Below are 25,229 nucleotides of genomic sequence, written 5' to 3'. Positions count from 1 at the left end.
TTACCCATTCATTTGGGTCGGGTTATGGGCCAACTTCATTTTGCCCAGTAGATATGGGGAGGGTATGGGTATTACCCATTAAACTAGGAAAGAACGAGCCTCCTCGTCTGCTCGTCTCCAGATCGCGGCTGCTCCCTTTCTCTCCTCCTCGCTGTGCCGCCACCCGTCCCGCTGCTCCCCAGTCCGCCGTTGCCGCCCCAGTCCTCCCCGGCGCAGGACGGCTCAACGGAGAGAGGGTGCTCCTCCTTTCCGGCGCCCTGCACCACCACCGGCGAGGGACCTCTTCATCTCGACCAGCCGCGGCGTCCTCTCAGTCCTCGCTAGCGCAGGAGGCCGTCGGTCCGGGCCGCCGCCGCCGCTAGATCAAAAAAAAATTTTCCTTCGAGAAATTGCGTTTTTTTTTTCTTTTTGGGGATTACGTGTATGGGCCTCGTGGGTTCACTGGGCCTGGCCGTTTTCTTATTGACCTATTGGGCCTCCTGCCTCCTCAGCACTTAGAACCCAAGCCCAACTGCCCAACACGTGGCCCTAGGCATCGCTCCGGCCAGAAGCGCGCCGGCGCCGCCAACCCTGTTGCTCTCCTCCTTTCTCTCGCTGCCCAGACTCCACCTCCGCTCTCGGCGCTTGTCTGCCACCGCCCTCCAGCGGCGAAGCTCCGTTCTCCGCGCGACTCAGCGCCCCTCGCACACCGGCGGCGACAACTCCAAGGTGAGTTCCGTTCCGGCCGCCTTAGCTGGTTCGCCCTAGCTTGCATCCGTTATGTGCTGTAATCGAGGTTTTTTGACAATTTACCCGGATTGCAGTTCGAGCATGGAGGAGGAGGATAGCAACGCGCTGATTTTGCCCTGCAAGAGGAAGAACAAAGCGCATGGGAAAGGCAAGGTAGTGCTAAATTTATAATTTCTTTGGTCTTGGGTTTCCTCCTTGCGTGATGTTTATTAGTATGTGATTGTGTGAGTCCTGTAACCTCTGAATTGCCAGGATGGTAAGAAGAACAAGAGCAAGGAAGACCCCAAGATGAGCAAGACTCAGCTAAAAAAGCTGCAGAAATTGGAGGTGCGGCTCTTTACTTTGCAAGTTGCCAAGTAGTAGACCTTCTTCTATTGTTGCTAGTTGGTTTTAAGGTTTTATATCAGTATTAATGCATGTATAATTGTTCCCAGGAGGAAAAGCAAAAGAAGCTACTGCAAGCTCAAAGCATCGAGATTTTGCGGTATGCTAGTTCTGGATTATTCTGTCCAGAAATCAGACATGTATATTTACTGTTGTGGTTTGCATTTCCTCTGATAACTGTGTATAACACTGTCCCTAAACAATAGGAAGCACAGGATTGCTGATGATGCATATGCGCTGCTGCAAACTTCAGGGTCTATTGGTCAAGTATGGTAGATCTATCTGTATGGATAGTTACTCTCTAAGTGTAGAAGTCAACTTTCTCATAAAATTTTATTCTACTGCAGGCCGAGACTATGAAAGAAAAACGTAGGCGTGCTGTGCAGTTCTCCAAAGCTGGTTTAGATGTTCCTGAAGAACTTTCACTCTTCAAGAAAAACTGTCGTCAGAAAGAAGTTCCTGAAACCAGTGAAGCTGCGCTGGAAGCTTGCCCAATGAAGTTTGCTGATGCAGAAAAAATCAATCATCCTGGTAGTGAACTTAAGAATCACGATAATGGTCCAGTGAAACCTATGAAACATCAACCAATGATGGACGCTGGAGTGAGCATTCCGGAACAAAAAACTGAAGAGACTGATGATGATGACATTTTGGCACACCAGACAATTCAGTCATCTGTTCCAAGTTGCTCTGATGCAGAGACAGATTTGCAGGTGATTACTCCACATCTGAACTATGTTTGAATCAGCTTTTGCCTGCCCATTATTGTCTAAATGATCTAAAGACATACTAGATTTTTCTTTCTTCTTGTATGGTGCTACAACCAGAAAGCTGTTCTACATGTTCTGAGTTTATATCTTCATTGTCCTTCTCTTTCTGTTAGGTTAAAGAATCAGGACAAGGCAAAGCTGCTGTTCAAGAGTGCTTCAATCCTCCGATTGTAGTGCCTGTGTCAAGACCACATGAGGTTGAGGAGGCGAGGAGGGATCTCCCAATAATAATGATGGAGCAGGAAATAATGGAAGCCATCTACGAAAATTCTGTGGTAATTCTTTGTGGAGAAACAGGCTGTGGTAAAACTACTCAGGTCCCTCAGGTGAGTGTGAGCACACATGGTGCCTCTTAAACATTGGTTTAAACTTGAGTTTGACACACTCTCTGCTTGTGTTAAGTAGTTGCTAACTTTCGTATTTCTCTTCATACTACCTGTGTTTTGCAGTTTCTATATGAAGCCGGCTTTGGCACAAGCGATCGAGCTGACAGAAAAGGGATAATCGGTATCACCCAACCACGGCGTGTTGCCGTTCTGGCCACATCTAAGAGGGTGTCTTATGAGTTAGGACTTAAGCTAGGAAAGGAAGTTGGCTTCCAAGTTAGGCATGATAAAATGGTAGGGAGTAAATGTTCCATCAAGTTCATGACAGATGGCATTTTACTGCGAGAGGTCCAGGTTGTGTATCTGTTTACTTTTCCTCATGTTACTTCTATCAGCATTTATTCAAGATTCATGTCTTCTTCATTAAAGTTTCTTGTTTGTTGTAATAAACAAATAGCTCGTGCGAAAAAGAGTAACCTATAACCAGAAATGCAACTACTAGGTATATCTGACGCCTTCAAGGCCAGGACTGTGGATGATTCAAACTTATAAATAAACATAGCGAGGTTTGAAGTTGCTTCCAATGGTTTATTCTGATAACTTGATTAGTTGTCTTCCATAATCCCACCATTACTCAGTCAGTAGTGTCATGAACTAGGGTTCATGAGGGGTAAATATCGCGGAGAGGATGTCCGGTTGGCACAGCTGAGCGATGAGAGGGTTAGATTAGGGCTTGGAGGGTAGGTAGGAGATACTCCCTCCGTTCCTAAATACTTGTCGCTGTTTTAGTGCAAACTTACACAAACAACTGAATCTAAACAGAACTCATCTCCAAGGAAATATCTTATATCTAATTGGCTCAAGGCCCAAGCTAAGAGATAACTTTCTAATATAAATATAAATTCCTAACTAAGATTATTTGAGATAAATATATCCCTTCAGTGGAGCCACCAAGGGCTGGCTAGGATTAACATGTGGGTTTTTCAACCAGCATGACAGTAGTCTTCTGTAATTGTACTGTTTATACGTTTATATGGTACAGGTGATTTGCTGCGTGGGAATGCATATGTATTTTTTAATTAAAGTTGTGTTTAACATAATAAAATTGAAAATCCTTATCACGTGGCTTACTGATCTTTTGCAGAGCGACTTTCTGTTGAAGCGCTATTCAGTGATCATCTTGGATGAAGCACATGAAAGAAGTTTGAACACAGATATACTTATTGGGATGCTATCTAGAATTGTAAAGATTCGCAAGGTTAGAAACTCAAGAATTTACCTCATTTTGTTTTTGTGATAGCTACATTACAATGTCACTAACTTGTGTGCATAGACTATGTATGCAGAACAACAGGAAAAAATACGCTCTGGGCTGAAAATTAATCCAGAAAGTATCATTTGTCAGTTGAAAGTGGTTCTGATGAGTGCTACCTTGCAGTTAAAGGACTTTATTTCAAACAGAAGATTGTTTGATGTGATTCCGCCAGCTGTAGAGGTGCCTGTAAGGCAATTTCCAGTAACCGTTCACTTTGCAAAGAGGACACATGAGGATTATTTAGGGCAAGCTTATAAAAAGGTTATGTCAATCCACAAGACTCTACCACAAGGTGGAATCCTTGTATTTGTTACTGGACAACGAGAAGTGGACGATTTATGTAAGAAACTGCAAAGAGCATCCAAGCGGCTAACTGATAGGAAACCTGAAAGGGTTGGTAATAAGAATGATTCAAGACCAGAAATAGAGGATAAGGAGATTTTTGAGGCATATGATATTGATAGAAATGAACCTGAGCACCAAGACGACATGTTTTTTTCGTATGGTGAAGACGAGACCAATGCTGGGCTGAATGTCGATTCTTCTGACGGAGAAACAGAGAGTGAGATGGATACTGACAGTGATGATGAGGATTCTGCCGCACATGAAACCACGGAAGAGGATGGACCGGTATTATCCTTTCTTAAAGGTGCTGAGTGTTCATCTGTATTGAAGGCATCATTTAAAGCGATATCAGGAATGTCAGGAGAACCAGCAAGTGTTGACGAATCGAGCAATGCTACAATTGCAGAAAAGTCAACTCCTTATGTTCCTTGTTTAAGTAAATGTACAGAACCTGCATCTGTTTCACGTGCTAGGCTTCATGTTTTACCACTTTATGCAATGCTACCAGCTTCGCAGCAGCTTCGAGTTTTTCGCGATATTCCTGAAGGGGAAAGATTAGTTGTTGTGGCAACTAATGTTGCAGAAACCTCTTTAACAATTCCTGGCATAAAATATGTAGTCGACACTGGAAAAGAAAAGGTTAAGAACTATGATCATGCTACCGGGATGGCAAGTTATGAAGTCCAGTGGATAAGCAAGGCATCAGCATCCCAACGCGCTGGGAGAGCTGGAAGAACTGGCCCTGGGCATTGTTACCGTCTCTACTCAGGTGCAGCATACGGTAAAGATGATTTATTTCCTGAATTCTCTGAGCCAGAGATCAAGAAAATGCCAGTTGAGGGCATTGTGCTTATGCTCAAGTTTATGTCTATCGATAAGGTGTGCTTAAATATTTAGTTACCTTTTAAATAATCTTCTTTTCTGATGTATTGCCTTTTGTGCTAATTTTCATACAAAATATGATAATTGCAGGTTGCAAACTTCCCGTTCCCTACACCTCCTAACAAGGAAAGTTTGGTTGAAGCTGAACGTTGCTTAAATACATTGGAAGCACTTGACAGCCAGGGGAGACTTACATCAATGGGAAAGGCTATGGCACAATACCCCATGAGCCCACGACATTCTCGTCTTCTTCTGACAATAATTAAAATTTTGAAGAGTCGGCAAGGCTGTGCCAGATCTAACTTCATATTGGGATATGCAATTGCTGCTGCGTCAGCTTTGAGTTTTACCAATCCTTTGCTCATTCGGGGCGACGCTAGTAGAGAATCAAAAGAAGACTACCCTGAGCCAGAACACAAGGATCGAGATGAAAGGAAGTTACAGAAGAAGCTCAGAGCCGTGGTTCGAAAGGAGCGGGAAAGATTTTCCATCAGTAGCAGTGATGCTTTAACCATTTCCCATGCCTTGCGCTTATTTGAGTCATCAGAAAACCCAGCGGCATTCTGCAGAGTCCACTCACTTCATCTCAAAACAATGGAAGAGATGTCGAAATTGAGAAAGCAGCTTCTTCGATTAATTGTTAACCATAGCAAAGTTTGTGAGGAATTTGCTTGGAATTTTGGTGGTTCTGAGGATGTTGAGCAGGCCTGGAGGACGGAATCCGACAAAAAACCAATGCTGAACGAGGAGGAACTTTTAGGGCAAGGAATATGTGCTGGGTGGGCCGACAGGGTTGCAAAGAAGATTCAGACCTTTGCTGGATTGTCAAAAGAAGATCGAAAGGTTCGAGCTACCCGCTATCAATCTTGCGCCCTCAATGATACAATATATCTCCACCGATCATCTTCTGTTGCGCAAATTCCACCAGAGTTTGTAGTTTACTCTGAACTACTTAATACAAAGCGATCATACATGCATGGTGTGACCAGTGTAAAGCCAGGGTGGATTTTGAAGTATGCTAGCTCTCTCTGCACCTTCTCAGCACCATTGGAGGACCCAAAACCCTATTACGAGCCTCAAAATGACCAGGTCTACTGTTATGTTAGTCCCATCTTTTCTCGGCATAATTGGCAGCTTCCATTGCACAGTTTACCCATCAAAGACGCAACCAGCCGGTTGCAGGTATTTGCATGGGCTTTGCTGAAAGGGGATGTCTTGCCATGTCTAAGGGTGGTCCAGAAGCTCCTAGCTATGTCGCCATCTGCTGTCCTGGGGCCTCCCAGCCAAAGAAGAGTCGGAGATCTTCTTAGCAGGCTGAAGATTGGTCGAAAATTAATAGACAGCCGGGCAGCGTTAAGAGAGGCATGGAAGATTGATCCAGATTTTCTTTATCCTGAGATCCAGGCGTGGATCCAGGAGAAATATCAGAGCCAGTTTGGAGCGATATGGGAACAAATGCACCAAGAGGTTCTTCTCCAAGGGCGCGAACTTTTCCCAAAGAGGTTCAAGAAAGTCGAAGGGTAGTCAGTTCAAGCAGATGTTGCGATTGCTTCACTGGCAGAAGCTCATCTGTGGTGGAACACAGCTTTCATGAGGTAACCTACGCAAGTTACTCATCTAGCATTGACCTCTACTTGTGTGCTGAAATAAACACAGTATAAAGTAACGGATCAACAATTGTAATGTGATAAACAGGAAGGCTGAGATAGCTGCAGCAAACAAGCAGCACAGGTTGCAGCAGGTATTTTTGAGGAAGATCACTGCGGACATTTGACTGAGGGTTAAGTTTGCATCAGATTGATTGTCATGTATTTTTTTTTCCTTTTTAAGGTTGTTTGCCGGTCTAACATAGAAGTAATATATAGTGGCAGCATCAACGACCGAATGTAATCTTAATAGCTAAAAATACAAGTGGCACGAAGGCTTGTGAGTTAGCATGAGTGTGACATTCGTTGGCTGTGGGCTGTGGCTTTTCTCTATTTTGTATGCCAGAAACTATTGTCTGCAATATCCTTTGCAACTTGTAATGATATCAGTATTAGATAGCAGAGGAACACATCAGTGCTCACTAAACACGTACAACACCAAATTATCAAAAGCAAACATGCATCATATGCACAGCACCGACAAAGGGAGGGACAAGCAGCCAAGAGCCCAAGACAACGGAACTGACTTACGGAAGCTTGATTAGCGGACGGCCCAGGTAAAAAAGGTTGGCCCGTGTAACGTACTACTATTGGATAGATGGACGAAAGCCTAGTTGCCCTGCTCCGCCGCGCCATCACTGTCACTTGCCGCATGGCCGGCGGCGGCGCTCGCCGTCGCTGGCCCGTGGCTCATCGGGGAGAGAAAGAAGCGGAGCACGGCGCGAACGGCCCGCTTCAGCACGGCCCCTCTCTTCGGGACGTAGCGAGGGTGGGCCGGCACCGGCACCGGCTTCGGGCCGCCGCCTCCGCAACGCATAGCACAGCAGAAGATACTCCGGAGAGAAGCGATGTAGCTATGGCGAGGCAGGAGGTAGTAGCTCAAACAGAGCAATGGAAGTTGAGGCATCGGCCGGCGGCTGATTTATACTGCATCGGAGGAAAGGGTCGGGAAACAGGTGAGAACAGGGCCGGAAGTAGTGACTGACACCGTGACGCGAGATCCATCGATGGCGACAGATTCATACTACTGCAGATAGCTATAGGCGCCTACGGGAAGTTTCTCTTCCGTGTGCCGTCGTTTTTCGATCGGGTTCAGGATTCCTCTCTGCAGGGTGCCAGGTTCTGCATTCAGCTATTGCCAGTAGGGAAAGTTTCAGGGAAGCAACAACGTCTGGCTGGCTGCCGGGAGGGCCGACATGTGTCGTTGCCTGGGCCGTGGGGATGCTCGCGAATTGCGGCGAGCTAAAGGTGCATTTCCATTCCCTGCCTTTCCGTTATCCACTACACTTCGCTGCAGTCGTGTCTCCGTCATGGGATTTGGGATTTGTTTAGTGCAGTGATGATTGGCGCCACTGGCACGCACGGACACGTCCATCCAAGGCCTTTTCATAGTACTCGGCGAGAATCTGCAAGTCGAGCTTGGTTGGTGGCTGGTGCACGATCCTCGTGCGGTCTCACGAGGAAACTAACTGGCACGAAAGGGACGTTGGCGCCAGGTGATGCATGGTTGGTCGGTCAAGTCGTTTCTTTCCCCACAATCGCAAACAGCAATGTCGGCCAGGAAAGCCAACTGCGAGTGAGTACTGATATATCACATTATCACCGAGTAATTAGTACTTTGACAAAAAAGAAGTGAAGTATTGGTGGCAGAAGAACAAGAGCTAGACGGCTGATGAATCAGGAGATCGACGGGGTTCCGGCCAGGACTCAGCAGGAAGGAGAGCACAAATCATGACGATTCATACTTCCTCCTTTCCCCTCTTCGTTCTCGTGTCGGAATCCGTGTTTGTACTGGACCCGACGCCCCGGTACTACTGCTACGTACAAGTACGACTACGTAATTACAAACCACGGCCAGAATCCAAATCCGTTGGCATCGCGCCCGGCCGGCCAATGCAAACCAAACGATCTCCCTCCCCCTCTTCTTCTTTCTTACAAGTCGCTGGCCCCTTAATTAGCTCTGTATATATATACACTCGGCGGCATGGCAGAACGGGAAGAGGAGAAGGAGAAGAAGAAGATCCAAGGAGGAGAGGAGTTGTGTCTTCCGCTGGGGTTCCGGTTCATGCCCAAGGACGAGGAGCTGATCACGTACTACCTCCTCCCTAAGCTGCAGGGCAGGCAGCACGTCCCCAATGATCGCATCATCGAGGACAATGTGTACACGTGCCACCCCAACCAGCTTATCGGTACGTACGTGCGTACCCCGCCGCTTCTTCTTGTGTATTGTCTCACCCATGATTCGAATTGCACATACTCCGTAGCTCTTGCAAGCACACATAGCTTAAGCTTACCAAAGTTTAAGCTACAACGCAAGCCAAGATTTCACTCCTTGAGTTTATAAAAACATGATGATATCGAGATTATATGTTTCCCCCTTGAGGAGTTACTCCCTCCGTTTTATATTAGCATGTTGACCGGTGATGCAGAGAAGCATGCGAAGCGGGGCGAGAAGGAATGGTACTTCCTGTCGCCTCGGGAACGCAAGTACGATCAAGGGAAGCGGCCGGCCCGGAACACGAACGACAGGCTCGGGCGCTGGAAGGCGTCGACGGGCAGCAAGGACTCGTCGATCCAAGACAACAAGTCATCCACCAGCGACGGGACCGTCTACAGCGAGCGCGTGCTGGGATACTTCCGGGGCCCCATCGGGTCGGAGGAGAAGACCAAGTGGCTCATGCAAGAGCTCATGGTCCCCGAATACGCGAACGAGATCGACAAGAACGGCGGCGACAACAGCATCGTAAGCTAGCTAGCCTCTCTCTCTCTCTCACTCTTTTTCTTAAAGTGATGTTTTCTCTCTATTTGGTTTTGATCCGAATTTATTTTTGGGCAGTTGGACGACTACGTGATGTGCAAGATCTACGTGACCCCGAGGGATAAAGGGACGAACGACGACGAGGCCGGGCCCAGCTGCTCCGAGGACCAGACAGAGAGCCCATTAGGGCCGACGTCCTCGGGCCATGACCAGCCTGGGCATCCAAACAAGCTCTCGGAGAAACTGGCCGGCAAGAGGCCCGTGCTGCAGGAGCGGCAGCCGCCGTGCCGGGATGCCGCCACGGCGAAGCGGGCTCGCCTCCGGAACCACGGCCCGCAGCTCGGCCCACCAACACAGCAAGTTCTGACACAAACACGGCCCATGGTACCACACGGCGGCGGCAACACGCAGGTTCCGTTCGGAGGCGCCGGAAGAGGACTTGCAGCTGGGAGGCCGATGGCCATGCGTGGCCGCCCTCGCGCACCCATGCCGATGCCAATGCCGATGTCGGCAGGGTACCGCGGCCAGGCGGCTGCTCCTATGGGGTATCAGTATCACGGGGCGCAGGCGCCGCGGCCACCGGCGGGGTACCGCGGCCAGGAGCCGGTGCCGTTCATCGGCCAGGCGCGGCAGCGTCAGGCGATGGCCACGATGCGGCCTTCGGGCCCAGCGGCGGGTGGTCAAGCGGTCTCGCCGCCGTCGGCCTCACGACCTTCTCCTCAGCAGCAACAGCCGCAGCAGCCGCAGCCGGAGACGGAAGAGATGCGCGAGGCGCGGGTGATCCGGCAGCACATGGAGGAGTACTTCCGGCTGGGACGGCAAGGGCTGTTGCCAAGCTCCCTGTGGCCACCGCCGTGTTTCGCGGCGCAGCAACAACGGCCGACAATGCCGTTCGCGCAGCAGCAGCAGCAACAGGGGGCGATAATGGCATTCAGGCAACAGCAGCAACAGGGGCCGACAATGCCGTTCACGCATCAGCAGCAGCAGCAGCCGTACTTCGTTCCCGAATTCGTCAACCACCATGACGCGGGCACGGCGGGGGGAATGCTTCCTCAGTTCCGGCTTGACAACTTTTACGCGTCCGAAGCTGCAGGGGAGTTCCAGGGGTGCAGCTGGGAGCCCATGGTCCCGGTCCTGGCGACAGGCGATTCTGCCGGAGCAATGGCGCCGGCGTCGGCGGAGGCTTCGGTGTTATCTGGGGCAGGGAACGAGGGGAGCGGCGCACGGGACTGCATCGACGGCGGCGGTGATGAGAAGCGTTTTGTGGATGCCGAGGTTTCGCCGCCAGGCAGCGCACGGGCAGACGGCGGAGACGATGATGACTCGCCACAGTAAACCGTTTTTTCTAGTTCATCGAAATTTGTTTGTTTGTTTATACCGTACAAATACAAATTGAATTGTTGTTTCATTGTACTACTGGATTTTAGACATGTATTTCTTCGGAACAAAAAATATATGAGAATCCTTTCAATTGAAGAGGCTCTTGCAATGACGTTGCTCCGTTGAGGCTCGTACGCGTGGGTGTGAGAAAATGTGGACCATAGTCAACGTTCAGAAGCAATCAAAGTTATTTTTTTGCTTCAGACAATGCAACGACATTTGTCCAGTGCTGAACTTTCTTTCAAGGACCAATCTGATTGAACCACTGCTGCAGCAAGTGCAGCCAACACGATTTCAGATCCGACCATGGCAACAGGGAGACCGAGAACTGACTAATTAAACAAGTCCAATGCCAAATCCAAGTCTAAACGCTGACCTTGACCTCTGACTTTACCCCCACCATCGTTAGTTGTTTTGGACGTCAGGTCCAGCCCCTTCTCTTTCGAGGGAGACACATGTCTTGTACTCTTGTTTGAAACAATACAGGAAAAAAAAAGTGCTCTCTCCGCTGACTGTTTCTCCGCTCCGTACGACTACTCAGATACCACTACCTACATACTAGTACGTTCAATGGAAGAAATCAAGCACCTGAATAGCTGACTCAAGAGTTCATGACGCGCCAAAAGACCTTCATCAGGATTGCAAGAAATTCACAAGTTGCCAAGAGGGCAAGCAAGATACATAAAAAATTCAACATGCCTACTCAAACGAAATATTTGATAGAACCAAGACGAACTTATTTCGCATCCCAAAATGCCTGCCAGAATGCACTACTGAAATCTCTCGCGACAAGAAGAATAGTCTTGATAAATCGAGCTACATTTGCTCGTCGGCTCCAGGGGATCCTAAATTGTTGTCAGCAGCACTCAGCACCCCTATCTCCTCACAGCGGCAGAGGCTGGGTCCTGGCGGGGCGGCGGTGCCAGCAGCTCAGGAGCGTCCCCAGCGCTGTCCTGAGCACCTGCCCCCTCCTGGGCACGTAACGCGGGTGCGCCGCCGCAGCCGGAGCGCCACGGCTCTCCTCCTTCCCGCCGTCCCCGCCGAAGCAGCAGCTGATCCGGCACATTTTTCCGGACTTGCTGCAACGCAGAGCAGAGTAAAGAAGAGCGATCTCCGGCGACTTGGCTGATAGTACTAGTGTTGCTTGTGGTGTTGGAAACTCGGAAGCTGAAATTAAACGGCTGCTGCTGAGCTCTGAGCTTGTGGTTGTGGATTGTTTGTTGGGGTGCTTGGAAGGGCTGCAGTGAGCGGCAATTTATATGACCGGGGAAGAGACGACTGGGTCGTCCTCGTATGGTTGAGGGCTGGAGTGCTGTCAGTATCAGGCCGCCTCGGATCGGTGGACAGGGCCGCCGGGGACAGGGGAGATTCGGGGGCCCTCTCCTGCTCCTAGATTGCCTGGGGAAATAGCAGACGGAGACGCGGGGAATACCGCGTTTTGAAAGGTCCGACCGACTTGGGATCGGGGAGGTTTCAGTGGAATGGATCAACGCCCGTACAGCGCCGGGGCTCGACTCCTCTTGGTGGCCGCGGGCCAAAACAAGGCCCGGCGATCGCTTGACGGGCCCCTGGTGTTTAAGCTGGGCTCCTGGTCCTGGGAGAGTCCACTGAAAAAATTGACAGTTTACCTGTAGATCGTGGCCCAAAGACCAGGATATTCAGCAGGAAATTGGAAAGAAAAAGGAGGTCGGGTCAAGTGTAGGCCGAATACCCAAATCAGGCTGACCCAGTCCGTGGGCACCCGAGTTTGGACTTTGGACTGAGCTAATCGAACAGACAAAGCCCAGCCTGACTGTGAGTACCTAAGCCCATCATGTTAGGACGAAACCCAACAAGAATACCCAAGGGTGCTCGGCCTTTTTCGAGGACTAAGCGAAGAATTTGCTTCAATCACCAGGCCACCAGTCTTCCCAAAAACAAGTCCAGTACTACATCGTTGGGCCCAATCTACTAACAGGATTGGAGGCGACCATCATTCTGATTATTCACTGACAGGATTGCAGGCGACACTAATACTGAAGTAAACCTATTTTGAAATTTCATCTCTAAAAAAAGGCTCTTGTAATTCAAACTCAGCTCAAAATGTTGATGCGAAAACGAACTCAGTAAATTTTCGTAAAAAAATGAAAAAGAATCCTGGAAGTTTGGGACGGTCCTGGTTTGTCTGTCTGTCTGTCGAATACAACAAGGGCAGATTCGCTAGACGGTTAATTGCAAGCTTTTCGTAAGAGCGGAACGTGACCTTGAATTAATCTTGGGTCAGTAAATAATCCTTCCTGCCGAAATTTCCTAACAGTGTGGCACGTACTGGCAATGCAGAAATTTATTTATACGGCCGTTGAATGTCCAACATGGAACGACAAACCCAGAATTAACCGTGTTTCAGTTATGCATCGTGAGTTGCGAACCAGCTGTAGGTCAAACCCCATGCTGGAATTTCAGTTCATAGATCTCCTAAGTCCAACTTCCAAGCGCTTGAAACGGACACCTGGAGCAGTTGCCTGCTTTCTGAAAGAAAAAGAAAAAAGTCCAGTGGCGTGCCATAGAAATATCGTGGATAATACTCGTACGATCAATGTACAGTATATCGACTTGAAACGCACGGAAAAGAACAGTACAAGGTGCATTTTCTTGGAAATTTGCCAGGACTACTCTGACTTGAACATTTGGAAGGAAACAAAAAGAATGAACTGCACTAACTTCTGACCAACGAAGAACAGTTGAAGAGTAGGCTGGCTGTCGTGCTCCATGAGAAGAAATCCATGACATTTGACCATATGCAAACGAGTTGTCGAATAAAGTACATGCACTACGCGATCATTGACCAGAGTGACTCGGCCATTCCAAGTCAGACAAGACTTCAGGACAAGTCCAGCTTATTTGCTTACAGCAAAGCAATATGCAAGCACGTAACACACTTCACTTGACCACGTACTTCTACGTACAATTGTTCCCGTTCTGTAATGCTAGTACATCGTTGGGCCCAATCTAAAGGTTTTCTTGACCAATTCTGCTTTACTTGGAGTTTTAGTCTGCTTGCATTGGTCCGGAACGCGTGAGTACACATTTCACATTGCTCGATATATTGATCCGACTGCTGGTCAGGTCCAGCTGCCTACTACCGAAAGCTGCATACTTGCATTGCATCACTCGTTGTGAAGTTCCTGTTAGTCAAACACATGCGCCAGCCCACTTTACCAGCAAGCAGCTTCCGGCCCTGAGAGCTCCCTCTCCATGCGTGATGCGTGGCCTCTATATATAACATGTCAGAAGTCTGTACCTTCTTTGCACATTGTAAATTAAGTTCCATAGCTAGCTCCTCCAGCACCCGATTCAGGATATAGCTAGGCAAAAAGAGAGGGGAATACCTGCAAAAAAAAGAGCGAGGGAAGATACATAAAGCTTATGGCCGCCGCAGCGATGGCGAAGCTCGTTCTGCCGGTGATGATCGTGGTGATGATGGCGATGGCGTTCTCGGCGGTGGCGGCGCGGCCGTTGGCGGGAGAGGAACAGGCCGGGGAAGCCACCGGCGCCGGCTACTCCGTCGTCAGGTTTATCCGGCAGGTGTATCTGCAACAGCTGCAAGGGCCGGGTGGAGCAAGTCACTCGTGCCAGACCTGGAACCCAAACGGCGGGTGCTAGCTGATCATATATACGTAGGCAGAAACTGACGACGAAGCTAAATAAACGGCAAGGACGGTCGTTTTTTTCCGAAATTTTTCTTTCTTGGCCTCGCCGTTGGCGTGTGAAGTGCTCATGTTGTAAATCTTGTAAATTCCTTGAGGTTAAAATGACATGCTTCCAGGACGTGTTCGAGAAAAAAAATTGATAGAAAAAGTAATTTATGAAGGACATCATCTTCCCGACCAGTGCAATTTCAAACTTGCAAGCACTCAAAGTTACATCAGTCCTACATAAACCATCATCAGTCCACAGTATTTTCTCTTTTGCGCGCTGGACCAACGTCTGCATTCCAAGACACCTCGTTTCTTTGAGGCATTACGTCAAACACCTAAAATGCAGCAAGCATATCAAGTAGTACAGCCGTGGAAAGAGCAACATCGAGCAGCACGGGTTCGAGTCGCCCCACCGTCCATGCTACTACACGGCGCGTTACAGAGGTGTGTCGGGATGGGCCGGATGGTGGCCCGGGCCTCCATGGGCCATGAGCATCGTGCACCAAGGTCTCTACGGTCCACCCTGCCACCAAACTCCGGATGCAGGAAATTCTATGCCTGGGCCCCTGTCCAACTCGCCCAATTTCGGACCGCGAGGATGAAAGGAGGCCCGAGTGCCGCGGCCCTGTCCCCACATATTTTAATTTTTTTGTTGTTTCCTAAGGCAACTTCAATAGTTCGGTACTTAAGTCGATACTAGAAGGTAAAGGTTGAAATATTTTATTCATCGTAAAAGTTGCTCCAACGACCGGTACTTAAGTCCATTGAAGTTGCCCTAAAGTATCCTCAAATTAAAAATACAGTAGAAATTTCAAAACTTAGTTCTTATGTATCCGTCTTTGTTCTTAGAACTATCAGTCAATGAAGCCATATTGTTACTAAAAAGATAGACCATGCACGGAAATCCTGTAGCGGGCCAAGATGCGTCGACGCACTCTTTTTTTTTTTTTTTGAAGGCGCGTCGACGCACTTTGCCGTAGCGTCAAACCTGCCACTGAACTAGACTGGTCAAGTATCCTGGCCACTCAAATGCATGCATCCGATCGATGGCCAGGACTCAGGCTATAAAACATCCGAGGGTTCTTCTTGTCCGGAGCACGAGTATCACGGGTCGTCTCCAACGGTGTCTCGGTCATTCTCCGTGGTTGTGTGACTGAATGACAGACTTTGACTTGAACAGAGAATGTTTGACTTGGGCTAGTTCAACGACTTACACGGCAGATTCGGTGAGCTCATAATTAAGCGTATTACTTACATCTCCGGAAGGCTAGCTACTGGAGTAGTATATAATTTTTGGCAAGAAAAATTACCCTACGAATTGACCCAAAACATATGCGTGCTACTACGTAGCTCGTGAATTTAGATCAAGAAACTCGTAAGAAATTTAACCCAGACATCCTTCTTACTTTTTCCTCTTGTACGAATATTTCGTTTCCATCCTGCGTGGTGCTAGCGAAGTAGTGTTCTCCATGCATGACGTACTATCCCTTTGAATTTCCATCGATACGTAGGAACTAGGAACGTGACCACGCCAAGCTACAGTAGTGTTGCTTCGGCGCATGCAATGCAAAAACGTCGGTACGTATCGTTGTCCGCTGACATTTTCTCCGGCCCCTTTTGGATCGTACAGTACGTGTTGTTTCGCTTTGAACCGACGACAGTCGTAGCAATGCGCCCGCGTCCCGGACACACTTTGAATCTTTGATCGGTTCGCCGTCTTCCCATTGCCAGGTGCGTGTCGCGACTTGCAGTTCCCAGCGCGCCCATGGGGCCACGGCAGAAAGGAAGGGACCCAACGACCGAAAGGCGCTAAATTAACCTGTCGCTCCTTGCAACCATCGCGCCGGTCGTTAGTTGTTTCAAGTTCGGTGTCGTGAGAAAGTGCGTGCATGCGTCGACCGACCGACTTTTTCACATGACGTACATATCATGCATGTATATGGATCGAGTTGGCTTGGCTGTTCTACTGGCTAGCAAGCTATGCTAGAAAACCGCGTCGATGCATGCATTGGAAGTTTGAAGTTTGAACTGGTATGCATGTCAAATTAACTGGTCTGCCACGCACGTAAAAAAAACCCATGGAATTTTCCTAGTTTGTTTCTGCCACATGCAAGGTATATGCATGGGAGCTAGCAAGCTTGGCCTTATAAAAGCCCGCTGGATCTACAAACAAAGGCTCACAACAATACTACAGAGATAGAGCAAAGCCTAGCCAGCCAGTTAATTTGATCAATCGAGATATAGCTCAAAATCACGATATACAGAGAGGGCTTGGAATCACTGCACCATTATCTCTCAGCTCCCCATTGTCCACGTACGATGGCCGGGAAGAAGCTTGTCGTGGCCATGCTCTTGGTTCTCGTGGCCATCTCCGGCTCATGGACCCGGGCCACAGCTACGAGGCCGTTGCAAGGTGACCAGGTCAACGCCGCCGGGGAACCCTCCTCCGGTGGATCCACCAACGCTGCGCCGCCGGCGGAACGGCCAGGCCACAAGCTACCTCTGTTCGAGAAAAAGTGGCAGCAACCGTGTGGGAAGACAAACGATCATACCTTGCATTGTCCCCCGGCCGCCCCGTAGAGACGAACAAACTCAAGAAACTACGCCAGCAGGGGATTAATTCTCGTATCTTCGATCGATCTACTGCAGTACTGATCGATGTAACGTAGGGAACGTTAATTACAATTCACAAGTCTTCGTTTGTTGATTTCATATAAGAACAGCTAGCATCCAATTGTTTCTTTGTTTATTCTTATTTATAGTCGGTGCTTCAACTTAGGTTTTTTAGCAGTGCGTACTTTCAAGGTGCAAGGTTAATTTGTCGGTTAGGCCTTTTTGGTTTGGCCGACACTCTAAGTAGTCGTGCATGGATGAAGAAAGTGAAGATGTATTTTGTACACACGTAGGTTGCGTTGTATTTATATGTATACTTCCTGGAATAAATCATTGTATCATACTACTAGCCAATTGTTGTTAATGACTATTGATGGGATCTTGGCCGTTGCCTTTTCTTTCTCCAAACATATATATTTCTCAAAAATGTTTGGAGCTACAGTATTGCACAAAATATACAAAGCGTATTTTAATTCTTGCAGCCTCTGCTTCGTCATCTTATTAAACGATTACTCCCTCCGTCTCATATTAAGTGACTCAAATTTGTCAAAATATGAATGTATTTATGCCTAAAAAACGTATAGTACATGTAATAAAAAGTCACCAGAATACTTTTTTTAAGCGAAATTAAATGATTACTTTTTTTAGCGAAAATTAAACGGTTACTTTTTTTTTCGAGAACATTAAACGATTACTAATTAGCCCCGGTTGCTGGCTGCCCCAACTTCTGAAAAAAATAATCATTTCGAAGCCCGTCCAAGGAAACTTTACAAGCCCGTAGGCCACATGCCCACATCGGAAGAGATCGAGTTTGTTCATTTGTCGTCAAGACTTCAGGCGCTCAGTTCAAAATTTCAAAAAAGAGGCGCTCAGTTCAAAAAAAAAAAAAACGTCAGGCGATTGCTTCCGTCTCCTCGTCGCCTGGCCGCCGGCTCGCCTCCACTGCTCATCTGCTCCAGCGCTCAAGGGAAGGTCAGTCCTCACTTCATCTAGTTCTAGCCCCCTCCAACCGCGAATTCTAGCTCCGTCCCTGGTCGCATCAACCGCCGCCGTTGCCGCCTCCCTCAACCGCCGTAGTCGCCGCCTCCGACAGCCACCGCCTCTCGCGGCTGGGCGCCCGGATCCACTTCGCCTTCCGGGTTTCATCGCCGCCCCGTACAAATCCGGTTCGCCCCGGTGCCTGATCTCCCATTCTCTCCCTTCCTTCTGTTCTCCCCTTCTCGTACCTCGTCGCGGTAGCGGCCCGGTCCGTGTAGCCGCGTCTAGTCCGGCGGCAGATGGAGCGCGATCGCGAGCGTTGGAGTCCTTGTGGGATGGGGAGCCCCGAGCCGGCGGCCGAGTTTGGGGGATCCCGGAAGGGATTTGGGATGCGAATTAAATTGGGGAGTTGGATGGGGGGCATCGGCTAGGGCTGCTGGTGGAGTTGGTCTTACTGCGACCAGCCTGTTTAAATTGATTCTCCGTTTTGTATTGCAATGGCAAATTAATTCATGTTAGGGTTCTCAGTATCCCGTCATATACATTCAAAAATGGCATATATAATGCAGCCACATGAGCAATTTATACTTGACATGTCCGAGCAGTTTATACTTGACATATATGATGCAGTTCAATGTTAGTGTTCATTTCTACATTGTGTGAACCTGTCAGGCATGGCTGATAGGTGATAGCCACATACAGTATTTCCATAAACGGTTTTAATGTCTTTTAATTGATGCACCTCATATCTACTTCTATCTTGTCATCTAGATAAAGGGTCAAGTATGATTTTCCTTTTTCCCCTTAACCCATGTTTTTGCATTTTCTCATATGGCTGCATACTGTAAATGTGCTGCCAAGTTTTTTTTCCCTGCACCATGCTTTCTAGGTGATGCTTCTATTCTGTATATGCTGAAGCTTAACTTGATTCTTAAATATGCTTTAACATTGTTGGAAGCTTGTCTAATGCAGTTGTTTCCTATTTATCAGGTTCGACTCAGTTAATTTGGCATATTATTAATTCAGCAGCTGCACTGATGGAAATTGAGCTACCGAACCTCCAGAAAGTGAGTAGCAATTTCCTCTGCTAAATTGTGGAATGTGTTTTCTATTTCAGAATCATCTGTTCATTCATTGTAGTACACTAGTACTTAACAATTCATGCATTATAATGTGTCTAGGCTACATCAAGTGATCACTGGAGGAGCTTGGCCAGCAACCAGTATCCATCTGGTAAATTCCCCAAGGTCTCAATTGGCATCGCAATTCCGAGGGCAGGTTCTGTATCAAGAGGCAGAGATGCTGCTAACGTTCCTGCATTCGAGAGGAATTTGTCTCAAGCAACTGATGGAGGATCTAGACCCCCTAAAGGTTATGTTGCTTCACTCAGGGCCTCACAAGAAGTTGCAAAACATGATGGATCTGCTACAGAGGCACCTGAAGCCGTCTCTATTAAGGTTTCTGTGTCACAACCTGATAATAATGCATGTGAGCAAACGGGAACCTTTTCCTTTGGGACAAGAAAAGAACAAGATAGCCAGCTTGATCAATTAGAAAAGACACCACTTGTGAGTTCACAAGGAAAGCGCCAAGTGGAATCTGCAGACAAAACCAAGCCCACCAGCGAAATACTCAGGATGAAGCTCTGGGAGATCCTTGGTGGTACTTCACAAACCAAGGAGGCTGTTGCTTCACCAAACCCTGAAGACATTGAGGCACCTGACCTGCCTAAGAGTCGAATCGCCAACAGACCATCCTCAGGGAATAAGAAGCTTTACACTTCGCCAGTTCCTGAAAATATCAAGACACCTGATCTGTTGAACTGTCAAACAGCCAACCATACAAAGTGTAAACCATCCTCCGATCCAATTGAGTCAGATTCTGATACTCCACAAGTAGTTGAGATAAGACCTATTACTCGCACCTTGGGACGCAAGAAAGCACCAGCAGCCTCCAAGCAGCAGAATAAGAGCCAGAGTGCAAAGAAACCATTGTCTACTACCTCACGTTCTGCACCCAAGCAGAAAACGCTGGACAACGTATTTGTTTTCAACGAGAAATGCACACCTAAAACAGTGGGGAAATCTGTAACTGGTAACTCTGGCTCCTTGAGAAATCTTAGAAGCTCGAATAGGAAGGCTAAAGTGGAGCCTAAGAAGATACATTATTCTGACAGGATTTCCCATAAGACCACACATGATGATAGGGAAAGACAGATGCCTTCTCAAAATGTACCATCAGAGAATAAGGGAGAGAAAACCACCTCCTTTTCTTCTTTGTCCCGAACTGGAAAAACTGCTGAGAGCTGTTCTAGAAGCCCTAAAAGGGAGAAAATCCTGAATGAAATGGCTAAAGTTGAGGCCCGGAAAATGGAGATTTCAGAAAATTTGCTGGCCAAGGCACTGAATGGTGGTGAAGATAAGCTCTCTTCTCAGAATGTTTCGAACAACAAGGGAAATTGTTCTTCTTCACTGCATCAGAAGGAGAATGACAGTTTGAACAAAGCTCCAGACAGAAATCCTCAGGCACAGACAGCAGGGGGGAATAGTTTTAACTCGCCACAGTCTGCGGCTGCTAGTCCATCACCCGAACCGAAAATGTACCCATGGGATCGTGAGGCAAGTCCTCAGATATATGGTAAACTTGGAGAGAAGTTTGCAAGTCCATTGGCAGACAGATTCAGGGACATGCCAGATGACTTTGCAAGCCCTACTTTTGCAGCTAATGTAAACGACTCCCACCAAAGAAGTAAAATGCTAGATGATGACATGTACAGCGCCAAATATCCAAAAAGTGTGAACAGGTCAAGATCAAGTTCCTATTCTTCGGATCCAGGATCTGAGCCATTGGTAGACTTCAAATCTCTAAAGCATATCCAGCCTTAGTTAATTAGTTTTTAACAGAGTATCTCTATCTGTTGTCACTCATTGATGTATTTCTGATGTCCAGGACGAAATGGATAAAACTGATGAGTTGCCTGGCAGTGAATCTCCTAATTCTCCAGAAGAAAGAGAGAACAGAAAACAACCATATCTTTCATCCATTTCGCCAACTGAAGATGAAGGGGCTCAAATTTCTCTTCCAAGCTTTGGAGAAGGTCAGAATACAAACTTTACAATCTGCCATACACTTCATACAGGCAAAACACTATTTTCTAGAGTATATTTTGATCCTTTTGGGTTTCATGCTACATTTATAGAAGAGAAGGTGACTGTGTCAGTTTATAGAATACTACCCCTCCTATTCTGCTGCATGAGGTCAATACTCTTCTAAGAAACACATTCTTCTCTATAGATATAAATCGAATGGTCCCTCTATGTGTCAGTTACCAGTTATACAAATAGGAGCAGAGCCTCCAATATTCATACTATTTGCATCTGCTGTATTAACATAATTTTTCATACAAATCCTGCATTGATTAATTAAATTATTATCAGTGCCAAATCCTACTATGGTTTTACTGCTTTAGGGTTAAGGCTCTCTAACTGGTATGCTAATAAGCTACACCTTAGTTATAGTACGAAGTTCTTGCTGACAGAAGTCATTCAGTAGTAACAGCAAGATGTGGCATATTCTGTCATATGTATGCATGCTACTTTAAGTGTGTTTCATTTAGTATTCTTTGGTTATTGCTATTAATTACGTTGTTTGATCACTATATACACACACACTCTAATTTACACATCTCCAAGACTCCAACAACATGTGGCTCGAGTTATTTGTTTTCTAGAACTAAAGTGATCAAACAACGTAATTAATAGCAATAAACAAAGAATATAAATCTCATGATGTACTAATGTTTGATTCTTCATGTGCAGGATATAAATCCCGCAAATGGCTTTCAGATGTAGACAGCCCTGATAAATCTCCTCTTGAACATATGGACAAGAAATCGCATCTTAAAGAGGGCAGAAGTGGCAAAAAGCGCTTACCTTCACCTATCCCTTTTGCCAATGGTAAAGCTATTTACCTTCTTTCTTTTCTTTAATGGTTTGCAGTTCATAACTAATATGTCCTTACTAATTTATTCAGGAACACAAGAAACTATAATGTCGGACAAAGAACCAGTGCAATGTTCAGATGACTACCTGATCAGGTCCGTCTTAAGTTGTATTAAAAGGACATACACATATACGCAGATATATATCTTAGGTCTGAGATTGTTGGTTGGTTTGATTCCATTTCTCGACTGGAACCAGGGCTTTTGATCAGTTGTTAGTGGTGCTGGGAAGGTTCCAAACCAAGATCAAGTCCGAAACCAGCATCAAAAGTTCTGAGATACTTGCAGCTACTGGAGAGATAATACGCCAGCACCTTGAGGGGGTTGAGGTGCAGATGCAGGCTGATGTGTAAGATTTGTTCCTATGCTACCAAGAAACTACATTTTATCTCATTATCTGCATTTGCACACCCATCTGTATATACGCTTGATATATAAAGTATCACATATAGTGCAGCTCTATGTTGATACTTTGCATTTAACTGTGCTCTCACCTCTCAGGGATAAGCTGGTCAACGCAGGAAAAACTAAAAGGAAACGGCTAGAATCAACATTTGAAGGTACCGTTTTTGTTATGTCAATGCAACCATTAATTTGGGCACCTGTGAATTATGACAACGATTTCTGTCAGTCAGAAATCAGAAAGCAGTTAATCTTTGATAGTGGGATGAAGATGTTTTAATCCATCTTACTACTCATAATTCACCTTTTTGGATACAATTTACATCTTAGACGTCAGGGAAGAACCATAACACCATATACAGTTATGATCTGGTTGCAGCATGTTATTTAGACCCTACATATGGTAACTTCAACATAACATAAGGATAGGTTCATTTTGTTCTTTAATATCTTTGGACATTGATGCATAAAAGCCGTGCCAAGAAAGAATTATTTGAGAAAACAATTCTAGTTCAGCAGTGAATCTGCTCGCGATTCCAATATACTTCGTTTTTCCTTATTTATTATCTGCAGCTTTGTGGACCTTACTGTACTAGCACAATACCCGTGCGTTGCTACAGACTAACAATACATGCTTAGAGAGAATGGTGTACTATCTAGGAGTATTATCTTAGATTATATAGTACACATTCATTCTCGTCTGAATGATTTGTGACATAGTCCGAAGGTAATGGACCGCCGCCATCAACTGAGTCTTTTCTAGGAGTAAAGATATGCATACGTGGAGGGAAATCTAAAAGCATGTTAGTTTGTGAACATGCTTTACCTTTTCTCCCACATGTCTTCCTTTGTTTCTCTTGAATAATGTTGGCTGCTCAAATTAATATAACCTGGCCCTCTGTCTTCTGGTTTCAGAGCAACAAGAACAGTTACGGGTTCTACATGAGAAGTTCAAGGAGGAGGTTAACCAACAGTTGCTTGGTTGCAAGAACTCTCTCGAGGCTTTTGAAGCATATCATGCCGAACTTAAGGGTGTGGCTGACAAGCAAAGTAAGTTCAACTTCCAGCCTGACACTGGAACAATGAATTGAAATATTTACTTGCTGGACCATTTATTACAAATGGATACTGTTACAACTTCCAAAATCGTGGAACCATGTTGACCTTTGTCAAAACTGAGCCTTATGAACTATCAACATGGGAGCACCCTAATTATAGATTGGGAACATTGTACTCCCTCCGATCCTAAATTCTTGTTGTTGTTTTAGTTCAAATTTGTACTAAAACGACGACAAGAATTTAGGATCGGAGGGAGTATCATATAACTGATCCAGGCATTTCAATTCTTTATTCCAAAATTGTTTCCTGCGTGAAGTTTGTTGCTGAATAATATTGTTAAATCACACATTCAATTGAAAAGAATGATTGTCAAATCTGCATTGTCACATGACTGTAAGAAATACTGATTAGTGAAGTAATTACAGTCTTGGCTCATTGTTATCATTATTTATGGAATTAATTCATCACAACAACTTCAAGGAACCTGTGTATAAATTAGAAAAGGCTCCGTGTTTCTAACCAATGGCCATCTGAATTACCACTGAACCATATGGTGTCCTTTTATGATTATATTATATGAACAGAAGCGTCACACAAGAAGCTCCTCCAACGTGCTGACAAAACAGTTGGCTCTCAGCTCAACGACGCCGAAATCAAAATCGCGGAGGTTCAGAAGGTAACTCAAATGCAGCTCCTAATCCTCAGGGCTCCCCTATCAACCAAAATGCTCACCTTTTCTGTGACATTTTTTTTTGCAGAGAGCTCGAAAGAAGATAACCAGCCTAAAATGCGTGCTCAAGGAGCTCATCATAGAAGCTGCAGATTGACAAGTTCACCCACTCTACACAAGACAGCTAAGGTGAAATGAGTAGGACGTAAATAATCCACACCACAAACAGATCTGCGGCTCCATTTTATAAAGGGTACAGGCGGATGGTGCCGGTTTCGTTTCTTACAGTTACAAGTTGAGCTCTGCCAAGACAGTTTAGAAGGCATCGTTTCTCCTGTTTTAGCTCCTTATAGAGTTGTCTACTATTTTGCGTCCGTGGCCCACTAAGTTACCATCCTGGAAACTATCCACCAATGGTGCCTTAATCACGAATCATTTCTAAATAGATGGGAGTACACTCTTCTCGAGTAATGTAAAAAACTGCAAATGCTGAGGTTTGTCTTAACTGCATCTGAATGTTACGGGGAGATATCAAATGGACTCGTTTGGTGATGTCTTTAATTCCTGTTACATTCTCAACATGAGTACAACGTCGTCTGCGTCAGATATTGTTGTTAGCATTGAGGCGATGCTTGAATCAAAAGAAACATAAGCGGTCCTATTAGGTTTAATCTCAGTTCCACTCGCAGATTCGTGAAACAAAATGCGTTTTTTTTCCCTAACAATAAAGCCCGACCTGTCGTTACAAAAGAAGACCGGGGAAATTAAACCCTCGGGTGGGCCAGGTTGCGTGCACCAACTTTTCCATGTTGTCAAACCTGGACATGGACTAGACCGGTACGTCGGCCATTTTCTCTTCTTCTGCATGCACTTTCCTCGACAGAAATTGCATGCATCCGATGGCCAGGACTCAGGCCACGAGAGATCCAAGGGGGTGCTTTATGTAAAGGAGCACGAGTATCACGGGTCGTCTCGTCTCCAATGGTTTCACTGTCTTCTCTCTGAATGTGCGACTGTGAACTACAGACTTTGACTAGACCAGAAAATCCGTACTACTACTTGGCCAGTTCAACAACTGACACGTATTCCCGAACCCTTGCACCAAGCTATGTACAATGTCGCGCGCGCGGACTGAGAGCAGAAAGGAAGAAGCGACCGTCGGACCGAAAGCTAAACCCGTCCTACACTGTCGTTAACTAGCTGTTTCAAGTTCTATCAGTATATGTTTCCACATTCGTCGGCGACCGGACTTTGGTAAGTTTTGATACACATTACACGAACTTGGCGCAGTACTA

At 46.5% G+C, this 25,229-nt stretch overlaps 3 protein-coding genes across 5 annotated transcripts; all 3 read left to right on the top strand.

Moving 5' to 3' along the window:
• The first annotated feature begins 126 nt into the window (after nt 1-126).
• LOC100831565 (ATP-dependent RNA helicase DEAH13) lies at nt 127-6,781 on the top strand. Of its 2 annotated transcripts, XR_731951.3 has the most exons (12): nt 127-708; nt 804-882; nt 982-1,056; nt 1,164-1,213; nt 1,320-1,380; nt 1,461-1,826; nt 1,997-2,209; nt 2,333-2,563; nt 3,354-3,467; nt 3,543-4,748; nt 4,842-6,346; nt 6,447-6,781. XR_731951.3 is itself a non-coding variant. In XM_003573079.4 (11 exons), the coding sequence occupies exons 2-11, from the start codon at nt 811-813 to the stop codon at nt 6,273-6,275; spliced, it is 3,822 nt and encodes a 1,273-aa protein (XP_003573127.1). In that variant the 5' UTR covers nt 127-708; nt 804-810; the 3' UTR covers nt 6,276-6,781. The 2 variants fall into 2 exon arrangements, 1 of the variants encoding a protein (XP_003573127.1); XM_003573079.4 differs by having other exon boundaries at nt 4,842-6,781.
• A 2,860-nt stretch (nt 6,782-9,641) lies between these two features.
• LOC104584324 (mastermind-like protein 2) lies at nt 9,642-10,490 on the top strand. The gene has a single exon (XM_024461484.1). It carries the CDS (start codon nt 9,642-9,644, stop codon nt 10,488-10,490), a length of 849 nt encoding a protein of 282 aa, XP_024317252.1.
• Nucleotides 10,491-17,643: 7,153 nt separating this feature from the next.
• Nucleotides 17,644-24,495, top strand: LOC100843776 (meiosis-specific protein PAIR3). 2 transcript variants are annotated; one of them, XM_014900325.2, is made up of 11 exons: nt 17,644-17,797; nt 18,794-18,870; nt 18,985-20,652; nt 20,753-20,900; nt 21,622-21,759; nt 21,836-21,899; nt 22,003-22,152; nt 22,305-22,363; nt 23,121-23,255; nt 23,849-23,940; nt 24,023-24,495. In XM_014900325.2, exons 2-11 carry the CDS (start codon nt 18,841-18,843, stop codon nt 24,089-24,091), a joined length of 2,553 nt encoding a protein of 850 aa, XP_014755811.1. In that variant the 5' UTR covers nt 17,644-17,797; nt 18,794-18,840; the 3' UTR covers nt 24,092-24,495. The 2 variants fall into 2 exon arrangements, with proteins under 2 accessions (XP_014755811.1, XP_003570685.1); XM_003570637.4 differs by lacking the exon at nt 17,644-17,797 and adding an exon at nt 17,805-17,991.
• Nucleotides 24,496-25,229: the final 734 nt, after the last annotated feature.

The sequence above is a fragment of the Brachypodium distachyon genome, chromosome 3 (genome assembly GCF_000005505.3).
Source record: "Brachypodium distachyon strain Bd21 chromosome 3, Brachypodium_distachyon_v3.0, whole genome shotgun sequence".
Lineage (NCBI taxonomy): Eukaryota > Viridiplantae > Streptophyta > Magnoliopsida > Poales > Poaceae > Brachypodium > Brachypodium distachyon.
Note: the sequence above shows the minus strand (reverse complement) of the source record. Positions and strands in the feature narration are given on the sequence as shown.

Excerpts from the sequence above, each read along its gene's own strand:
- LOC100831565 (XM_003573079.4), top strand. The coding sequence starts at position 811 with ATGGAGGAGGAGGATAGCAACGCGCTGATTTTGCCCTGCAAGAGGAAG. Across the intron at positions 1,057-1,163 it reads AAAAGCTGCAGAAATTGGAG|GAGGAAAAGCAAAAGAAGCT; the intron begins GTGCGGCTCTTT and ends AATTGTTCCCAG. Across the intron at positions 2,210-2,332 it reads AAACTACTCAGGTCCCTCAG|TTTCTATATGAAGCCGGCTT; the intron begins GTGAGTGTGAGC and ends TGTGTTTTGCAG.
- LOC104584324 (XM_024461484.1), top strand. The coding sequence starts at position 9,642 with ATGCCGATGCCAATGCCGATGTCGGCAGGGTACCGCGGCCAGGCGGCT.
- LOC100843776 (XM_014900325.2), top strand. The coding sequence starts at position 18,841 with ATGGAAATTGAGCTACCGAACCTCCAGAAA. Across the intron at positions 18,871-18,984 it reads AGCTACCGAACCTCCAGAAA|GCTACATCAAGTGATCACTG; the intron begins GTGAGTAGCAAT and ends TAATGTGTCTAG. Across the intron at positions 23,256-23,848 it reads GGGTGTGGCTGACAAGCAAA|AAGCGTCACACAAGAAGCTC; the intron begins GTAAGTTCAACT and ends TTATATGAACAG.